The sequence below is a fragment of the Glandiceps talaboti genome, chromosome 3 (assembly GCF_964340395.1).
Source record: "Glandiceps talaboti chromosome 3, keGlaTala1.1, whole genome shotgun sequence".
Classification (NCBI taxonomy): domain Eukaryota; kingdom Metazoa; phylum Hemichordata; class Enteropneusta; family Spengelidae; genus Glandiceps; species Glandiceps talaboti.
Window position 1 is genome coordinate 14,078,256 of NC_135551.1, and position 10,247 is coordinate 14,088,502.

General features: G+C 35.4%; 1 protein-coding gene across 3 annotated transcripts in view; it reads left to right on the forward strand.

The window, feature by feature from the left end:
* The first annotated feature begins 314 nt into the window (after positions 1-314).
* Positions 315-10,247, forward strand: part of LOC144432753 (cytochrome P450 3A41-like) — a 10,260-nt gene continuing 327 nt past the window's right edge. The window contains exons 1-11 of one of the 3 annotated variants that reach the window (XM_078121024.1): positions 315-588; positions 1,125-1,218; positions 1,886-1,941; positions 4,013-4,109; positions 4,212-4,328; positions 5,335-5,423; positions 6,146-6,294; positions 6,854-6,978; positions 7,779-7,919; positions 8,728-9,086; positions 9,676-9,838. In XM_078121024.1, the coding sequence (XP_077977150.1) occupies positions 524-588; positions 1,125-1,218; positions 1,886-1,941; positions 4,013-4,109; positions 4,212-4,328; positions 5,335-5,423; positions 6,146-6,294; positions 6,854-6,978; positions 7,779-7,919; positions 8,728-9,086; positions 9,676-9,838 (1,455 nt within the window). In that variant the 5' untranslated portion in view covers positions 315-523. Of the gene's footprint in view, positions 589-704; positions 794-1,120; positions 1,223-1,885; positions 1,942-4,012; positions 4,110-4,211; positions 4,329-5,334; positions 5,424-6,145; positions 6,295-6,853; positions 6,979-7,778; positions 7,920-8,727; positions 9,087-9,675; positions 9,839-10,247 lie in introns of those variants that run through there. The other 2 variants (XM_078121025.1, XM_078121026.1) reach the window with 2 other exon arrangements.

Consider the following 10,247-nt stretch of genomic DNA (forward strand, 5'->3'; position numbering starts at 1 on the left):
TGTGTGTGTGTGTGTGTGTGTATGTATGTATGTATGTATGTATGTATGTATGTATGTATGTATGTATGTCAGTTTGCGTACGTGCCTTCATACAGCGGTATAGTATGCACTTTATTAGCTTTTCACATATAATCTTGACCTCTATATGTTGGATATAAGTATATCCCCGCGTGCGTATAGCTATACGACCGTGCTGATGTCAACGATTTTTTTTAGTCAGGTTCACGCACTCCGAACGTTGGTGGTGCTCGTTACCAAAGAGTATTCCCTGGCCCGTTCCGCTTGCCGCTGGCTGCGATGCACTGCACCGAGATATTTGATGTCCTCGAAAGGTCGTGTCCCAAAAAGTGTCATTGAAAGGTCATGTCTTGTCGTGTCAATAAATGACATGATACGTACGTACACGTGAAAAGAATGACTCATACATCTCCTCAAGAGCTTTAATACACAGTAACGACAGCTGAACGCATACCAAGTGAAACAAACTCCAGGAGCCAGTTTTATCGGGACGAAATCAGACGAAATGGAAATCCTTGGGTTTTCCCTCACCTGGTGGATGGTCGCTCTATGCATCGTGTTATTTTATATGTAAGTGTACATGCAATTTACTTCCTGTATTTTATACATCGTTGTGAACCTAAAAAACAAAGACTTGAACCTTCACCTTGTTTTTGATTGGACAATTTTAAAGTTTATGGCATGGGGTAGAATTTTAGATCAAGAAATTTAATATGTGCTCCGATAACTCCGTGTTTGTCGAGAGTTATCGGAGCGCACATATTTCCAGAGCTAGGTAGAATTTTATTTGTCTAATATTTCTAATATATAAGACAGGATCATCGAGAGTTCAGGGTCGATCACGGTACTTATGATTGAAGTAGTTTGTTAACATCAGACTTTTGACTACCTGTATGGCAGTAGTGTACGTTGCATGCTCGTGGGGGAGGGGGGGTGTATCATCGAGTCATCCAGTCGTCAGAATCGAGTCACAAACGTCATGCAAGCAGAGCTAACTTCTGACTAGCATTAATATTAGGTCCACTACATATGCAATTATAATATATATCAGTTTACATAAACTAATAGCTCATAATCATTTTGTCATTTTGTATTTTTTCCCCTAGATATTCTGTGTATCCCTACTCAACATTCAATAAGCTTGGTCTGTCAGGTCCAAAGCCATGGCCATTACTTGGATCATTTGTTAGTTTGATGACAGTAGGTGACGTACATATCTTAACCAGTCATCATTGAATGATATTGAGTCTGAAGTCAAACTGAACAAGACAGGACATCATTTCACTACAAAATAATGATAGAGTTATAGGACATTAACATAGCAGATGAACATAAGGTGGTGGTGGTGGTGGTGGTGGTGGTGGTGGTGGTGGTGATGATGATGATGATGGTGTGATGATGACAATTATGATGGGGATGGTGAGGATGGTGATGGTGAGGATGATGATGATGATGATGTTGGTGATGGGGTGGTGGTGGTGGTGGTGGTGGTGGTAGTGGTGGTGATAAAAATGATGGTGGTGGTGGTATGGTGAAGGTGAGGATGATAATGATAATTATGATGGTGGTGGTGGTGGTGGTGGTGGCAATGATGGATGATAATGATGTTGGCAAAAACTAATGTAATAAAGATGATATATACTACTTGATATCAATAGAATTATAGTAGAGTTACTTGTGAAGATGTTATTGAAATTAATGAAATGGACTAAAACTGGTTCAGACAATTTATATGGAAATCAAAAGTTACTGAAAACAGGTGTGTGTGTGTGTGTGTGTGTGTGTGTGTGTGTGCATGTGTTTGTTGTATAAGTTTCAGTAAATTTTTATTGTAATAAAATAATTTAAATTATCAATTTATCCCCAGGTAGGTTTTCAGGAAAGTCTGATGAGATGGGAGAAAGAGTATGGAAAGGTATTTGGGTAAGTTTTATCATTACATCCACCAACTGTGGTTTTTTTATCATTTTTGGTGCAAGGAATTGCTCCCCAGTGAATTTTAAATAGATAAAAGTTACACAAAGTATACAGATTTCCATTCAGATTTGAGTGTAGCATGACACGGCTATGTTGATTACAGACATTTCTATTATGATTTGAGAGTACAGGACTGTGTTGTATGTCTGCTGTCATGTTATTATAGAACTGACATTGACAAGGCTTCCCAGTCAGTCCACAGTTTATAACTGTAAAAGCTGTCCTCAACTCATCCCAGCCTAGCTGTCAGCACATATCAGGCTTCGTGTATATATTATCATGCCCTACTGTTTGAGCCATTACTCCACTGAGAAGTTAAGACCCCCCCCCCTCTCAACTTGATTTTGAACCACAAGGTAATTTTAAACTGCCAAGAATACATATACAGTGAGTCATAAAACAGGGACAGTTATCACTGCATGTACTAGTATATGTAATAGACTAATGAGAGAACTCTAGAGGTGTGAAATAGTGAGTGTTTTGTTTTATGAGAATATTTCTGCAAGTTCAATATATACGTGAATGAAAACAAAAATACATGAACATGAGATTACAGTAGACAAACAAAAAAATAAAATCTAGGTCAAGCTAACATCTATTGGTGAACAGTTACCATGGGGGACAATGTTTGGTGAAATGCAAATATCAAACATTCCATGGATTAAAATTTAACACGTTCATATACCAAACATTTTGTATTTATTATGACAAAGTTAAAATTTAACAAGTTTTAAAACTGGAACAGTGTAACCTTATTATTTATGTGGTCAGGGAGCCAATGATATTACATCATAAAAAATTACACCTTGTACTTATTATACCCTGATGTATGTACAGATCGAGCCTTGTGTCAATATATGATTAGACTTTTTATAATTTTGCTTTGACCAGCCCATTGCTAACTTTGATATAGAATATATACTACTACAAGAGTGTGTCAATATTGACTTAAAGATACTACAGTTGTAGTGAATAATGTTAGCAATTCATGACAGCTCTATGCACTACTATATGGAACAGTGATATATGGATTATGATTGCATTGAACACAGGTGTGTTAATCACTGATATTTGTCTTTATTTGATCAAGGAAAATGTGATTGACATTCTAAGAGGCTTTTTAAAAGAGGCCAGTTGTTTGGTTCTGATTACCCGACCCCCACCTAGTTTTTCACGCCAACCCTAAACTTTTTTTTACGTATTCGACAAAAATAAGGATAAAATAGCGAAAATTGTGAAGTCTCGCAAGAAATAGTGGGTGCGGAAACTGACATCAACTTAAAAAGACAAATTAATATAAAACTATTCTTCCAATCTGTAATGGCTGTACATCTGATAGGAAGAAATAAACAATACAGAGACAATTTGGAAAACAATGGAAAACCTGAACTAGACACTCACACATGAAAAAAATATATGATAACATAAAATTAAAAATCTACCTAACCCCCCCCCCCCTCCTTTTTTTAAACTTGAAATTGTAAAAGATGTTCCCTAATTTTTTTCTTTATTTGGTCATATATATAGGAGAATATGATTGACATTCTAAGGGGCCTTGTTGCCATGAGACAAAAGACGAGTAGTGACAAAACAAGTAGTCAGTGCATTAGTATTTTCTGACTGAATGTTATGTCTAAATATGGTATGTTTATAAGCTCAGGATAATACTTATACACTGTTTACAACACTATAACAGTTGGGGTTCACTGATTGGATAAACAACCTTTTGTGCTGATTGAGAGACTTTGTCCAGACATGGTTTAGTTACAAACCATGTTGGCATTCAGACTTGCCCAGTTATAATCATAGATGTGTGGGTCTTGCCCACATCTATAGTATAATTATATTATTCCTCAACAGCCAGAAATACTTGTGATGTAAAGGTCTTGCCACTACTACTTGTGACTCATATTGACAAGGCCCCTTAGGTCACTCATTTTTATCTTTCTTGGCTGAAAAAAGATGAAATATTTGAAAATACTTATGTGAGTGACCATGTGACATTTGTTGATTACAGTATGTATCTAGCAAGACAACCATTGATGGTTATATCAGATGTTGATATGGTGAAGGAGATACTGGTCAAACAGTTCAGTCACTTTCCAAATAGAAAGGTAAAAGATTTCTGAATTCCATCTTTATTCCATATATTCATACCACAAAAAAAAAATATATATATAATTTTATATATATATATTTAATTTATCTTTTTACAGAAAGTTCAAGTCCAGATAAAACCATTCACATCTGGTCTGACTAGTATTGAAGGTCTTCACTGGAAGTATACAAGGAATGTCCTTACACCCGCCTTCAGTGGATCGAAGATGAAAAAGGTAGATTTGACCATAGACATTTGACTATAGACATTGGACTCGTGAGAAAGAGAGAGCTCTCCAGTGTCTATGGTCTGACTCGTGACAACAGCCCCACCCAGCCAGATAACTCACTACACCATATAGCCCACTGGATATTTACGGTATGATAGAAGCCAATGACATGTGAGTACATGTGTGGCATACTTGGGGGTATATGCACGAATTCTTGCATGTCATTGTTCTCTATTACATGATACTTTCACGAGTGTTAAGCAGGGTGGGGTTCTGTAATATTATTACATATGTTTATCCAAAACAGCAAATTTCTTTAGAAACGATACTCGGCAATCTAGTGCTTTCGTGTACAACGAATGATCACATCCTCATTTGCATGTCATTTGTATGCCCATATGCAATAAGTTTAACAAACGTTTTCGGTATTGCACTGTAGTGCAAATACCACTTACATTGCATGTGCAACAGTGCAAATAATCTCTGGTACATATATAATTATAATAAAAAATTTAAGATGATTGGTTCCAGTGGGCTTACTCTAGTACCATGACAGTCACAAACCATTAGCGGTCCAAGTGCAACAAACCCGCGGGCTTGCCTGGTGAAAACGGGTGTCATAAAAGTTGTTTGCATCTCTAAAGCTGTTTGTAGCGTTACTTATAATAGCCTAATAAATTGATAACAACTGATATAAGACGGAGATAAGGTTTGCCTCAATTGCAGTCCATGCAGACGGCCGAATAGAGGTTTTACAGCTGTTTACTTGTGTTATGTAAGAGCCCATCATCACATGTGTAAATATTGGTACTCTTTGATAACAAGTCCACTTGCTTGGCTAATGGCTTGTCCCAGTAATGCCTCATGGTAATAGGACTCGACTCTCGTGCCACCAATTGAATGAATCAATTTCATCACAAATGAACGAATTGATGTCCCTACAATCTAATTATTACAATTTAACATTTCAAATTGTTAATAACAGCTTTGCTGATGTTTGAAATTTTTGCAGATGTTTGAAGTTGTGAAGGGCTGTGCTGATACATTGGTTTCAAACTTGATGAAGGATGTAGAAGAAGGGAAAGACACAGAGTTTAAAGTGTGAGCCAAAAATTAACGATTAAAAAATATGTCTCTCTTTTTTTCACACATCCAGTAGTTTCTGAAAACATGCAGTAATTCTTATAGTATAAAAGCATTGTTTGTATTGATTTGTAAATTACCCTGTAGTTCATGTTTGTCAGTGTTTATATGTCAGCCAAGGAGTTATAATAAATCTTTGAGCCAGAATTTTTATAGAATCAATTTGCTCCTAAATGTTCCTAAAATTTGAAACTTAAAGAGCACCTGCTTCTAAAACATAAAACTTAGAAGCAAAGTGATATAATTTTATAATATCACAAACTTGAATTCTTATCAACATTCATTGTGACAAATACCATGTTTACTGTGTTGAAATAAAAATAATCATCAGTGACAATGTTCATACTAATGTAAATAAAAAGATTCCATTGTCATGAAAATAGTCAATATGCAAATGGGCTTCAAAATTTGTCTGTCAAATGCAGCTAAAGTTGAATTTTCACCTGTTAAATGCCAGTAGATTTATGACTCAGCATAATAAATTTGTGTAAGAGAGTGTGTATGTTTGTTATATTATTACCCAGCATAACAATTTTAAATTGATTTTATATTTTCAATGAATGATTATGGCTCTTTATCAAAAAATGTGTGTATGATAATTTCCAAGTGTATGTTTGTTACAATAATTGTTGATTTACATCCTCTACAATCTTAAAACACCAAATTTGTTATATTTTTAGAGTGTATGGTTGTTACAGTATTGATTGCATTGGCTCTGCAGCATTTGGTATCAAAGTAGACTCTCAAAACAGCCCAGACAATCCGTTTGTGAAACACTCCAGGGCTGTCTTTGATATCAAAACATTTAATCTATCTCTACTGGTTATCAGTAAGTATTGATCACTTTTATGTTATCATCTTCCTGTCCATATTAGGGTATAGTAGAAACTATATATCTTGGCTTGATGTTTCACTCATGGGACATGTCACATGATGTTTTTGACACACAGATAGACACATTTTTTTTTTATGATTTTAACTACAGAAACAATAATGTAACATAGCACACACTGCACTGAGGATCCTTTGGCCCATCACACCGGAAAGTGATAAACGTTGCTATTCGTTTAAGGCCATTTTGTGCACTCATTTATGAAGTTGTTAGTTTCTAGATTTCTAGAATATTGGTAAATATTGTTGGGTTGATATTATGTAATCACACCCTTTCTCTTATCACCATCTCACCAAAGCTCTGTTAAAACTATGATTCTCTGTATAGAGAAGTATACTTATGCCATTGGTTATGTAGTGGATGGATGAAACATAGTTTTTATTTTGGCGAAAAACAGTCTGCAATGAAATCATTTGTATAATTGGCAACTTGTTATTTTACATCAATGATCTTCAAGTCACAGTATATAATTATGACTTATCTTTGCATCTTTCAGTAATCTTCCCCAGCCTTGCAGCGAAGTTGGATCTATCTTTTTTACCGAAAGATGCATCACAGTTTTTTGAAGATCTAATGAAACAAACACTGAAGTTGAGACAAAGTGACACTGCTGGAGAAAAGGTCAATACACTTATTTACCATCTAGTTAATTACGTTAGAAGAAAAGGTGGAAAATATGCAAGTCATTTAGGTGAATAACATGCATTCATTAAAATGTTGGTAATGTTAGTTTTTATCTCCCTTTTACTTCCCTCTCAGTGCTCAAAGCACGTTACAATTATTACCCCCGGCCTGGACCTATAATGCCACAACAATATACTTCTTCATCTCCATGTGGAGTATACAATCCATTTCAGCCTCTGTAATCACATAGTATTAAATCATTCACATCTCAACCCCTATCTTAATAGTCCCCATTTATAGAGTGAGGTTGACTCTGGTGCAGCTGTGATTTAAGGACAGCCAGCCTCTTTAACAATTCAACCATCATGACTGAAAATGAAATTTCACATTGAAAGACTTCAAGAGTACTAAACAATTTTATCAGCCTAATGAATCACAGAAAATGCTATTATTTCATACAACCAATAAGACTGGGCAGTATTCTTTCTTATCAATATAATTTCTCATATTGATCGATTCACTACTCAGTGCTTACCAACTACAGTTTGTTGATTACAGCACTGGGCACATACATATATAATGTAGTGGTAAACACTGCCATCTTGTGATCTGTGGTAAATACTGTCATTTAGTGATCAACAGTTATACTGCCACCTCATGGTGTCTAGTTTCACACTGCCACTTAGTGTTCAAGGGTACACAGCTAACATTTAATTTAAGTCTAGTTAACTATTACTTATCAAACATTTTTGTATTGCTTATGCCTGAAACATGTCATCTTTTTTATTCACATCTAGCCTGTTGACTTCCTTCAGTTGATGCTGAATGCTCATAAAGAAGAAAATCATCCTGATGAACCAGGTGATGAGTCACTTCAAGACAAGGATATTGGATATTACAAAGATCGTGGACTGGACTCAGATGAAGTACTTGCCAATGTAAGAAGAATTACATGTAAAAGTGCGGCATCTGTACCTTGGTGTCCCATGTTATGAACACCTTAGGCAGTAACTAGGGAACATTCCAACAAAACATTGTTTCTATGTAGATGATATATGAAAGTTTTTTTTTCCCCCAAAGTGAATTTAATTAACATCATGGAAATAAACCAATTCAACATGATAGTCAGAATTTGAGATGCCTATAAAGACTTGAAATAGTTTTTTTTTGCAATTCAATAAATTGTGTTTCTCAGCAACTGACCTTTCAAGGAGATTGCAACCACAGGAAATAGATGTATTTTCATAAACTCTGCGTTCTGCAGTCATTTCATTATTTCACATCACATAAAGTTTGCATGATTGACAAGGAACGCCAAATTGAATCTCTAATTTCACCTCAGTCTATTGTTCTCATATTACTGGTCCACTATTGCCTCATGGGACTCTTAAGATTAACAGTCATACACGTACATATTTATTAGATGCACACTGAATATTCATGACTATTTATCTATGAACAAGGTAATAAGCACTTAGGAGTCATCAATAGTTAATGACCTGAATCCAAAGTTTATGAAATTACCTTAAAGTTTCTTTCGTTATCTTGATATCTTTAATTTGATTATGATCATAATTTGATTATTGTAAGGTTTAATTGTTTATGTAAAGATGTTTTCTGTCACAGTCAATGATTGTTGTCTCTTCGCTTACTTTTTTTCTTCGTAGGCTGCAATGGTTTTTTTTTGCAGGCCTCTAAAACATGTCTACTAGTACAGTCAGTAATTGCTGTCTCCATATATTGCAGGCTTTAACCTTTTTCTTGGCTGGTTATGAGACAGTCAGCTCGACCCTTGGTTATACATCAAATCTGATTGCAACTCACCAAGATGTCCAGGATAAATTAGTTGCCGAGATCAATACAGTCATGGCAAAGCATGATGATTTGGACTACGCAGCCATACACGAGATGACATATTTAGATATGGTGTTACAAGAAGCCTTACGTCTCTACTCACCAGCTGTGAGAATTGAGAGAATGTGTATTGAAAGCTGCCAGGTCAAAGGTTACGATATACCACAGAACATGCATATAATGATACCAATTTGGACAATACATCGCAATCCAGAGATATGGCCAGAGCCAGAAAAGTTCAATCCTGAAAGGTATTATATTTATTTAAGATAATGTTTGTGTTTGTAGTACAGTGTGATCAAATTGAATAATAATTGAGATCAATATATTGTTATTGATTTTTATAATGATCATGAGCTGTCATATAGGAATAAGAATGTATTAGACCAAGATTCCAACTTGTCAGTCACAACTTTTGCAGGCAGGGCACAAGAAACCAAAAATATTTTTAGGAAGTTTTTCCTTATTGTGGTTGTAAATTGTAATGAAAACAGATTCAGCAAAAGTTAGTATATTTCATAAACCAATTGTGCGGTGAAAATATAAGAGAATGTCAATATTTTGACAACTGCTGATTGATAGCATGATCTTTATATGGAAATGAGGTCTTGACCCCCCCCCCCCCCCCTAATATCTGCTATAGCCTCAAGCCTGTAAGGACAAATCAATGTTAGTACCAGTTCCCCTGATTCTCCTGCTTTGGACACATTCTACAATGTAGATGGCTGTCAGTCATCAAAATATTCTGTTTATTATCTGGTATTTTTACTGAACTGTTGGTTAATTGACAAAATTAACTTTTGTTGTGAACTGTACACAATGAATGAATTCTTTGAACAGATTCAGTAAGGAAGAAAAAGAGAAACGTAGCCCATATGCATGGCTGCCATTTGGTGCTGGGCCTCGTAATTGTATTGGTATGAGGTTTGCTTTCATGGAAATCAAAATTGCTCTGGTGAAAATCCTACAAACTTTCAAATTTGAACCTTGTGCTAAAACAGAGGTAAGAAATAATTGTGTTCTCTTTGCCTGTTTTATGGCAAGGTTTGGTAACCTGGTATGAGAGGGGGGTAAATCTGGTAAAATTTGCATATCGGTTTCAATTTACATACTTTTTACCATTTACTTTAACAGATTTTTCAGCCATTTTCGTAGTTTTGCATTACTGGGACAAGCCATTAGCCAAGCAAGTTGACTTGTTATCAAAGAGTACCAATATTTACACATATGATGATGGGCTCTTACATAACACAAGTAAACAGCTGTAAAACCTCTTCGGCTGTCTGCATGGACTACAATTGAGGCAAACCTTATCTCCGTCTTATATCAGTTGTTATCAATTTATTAGGCTATTATAAGTACCGCAACAAACAGCTTTAGAGATGCAAACAACTTTTATGACACCCGTTTTC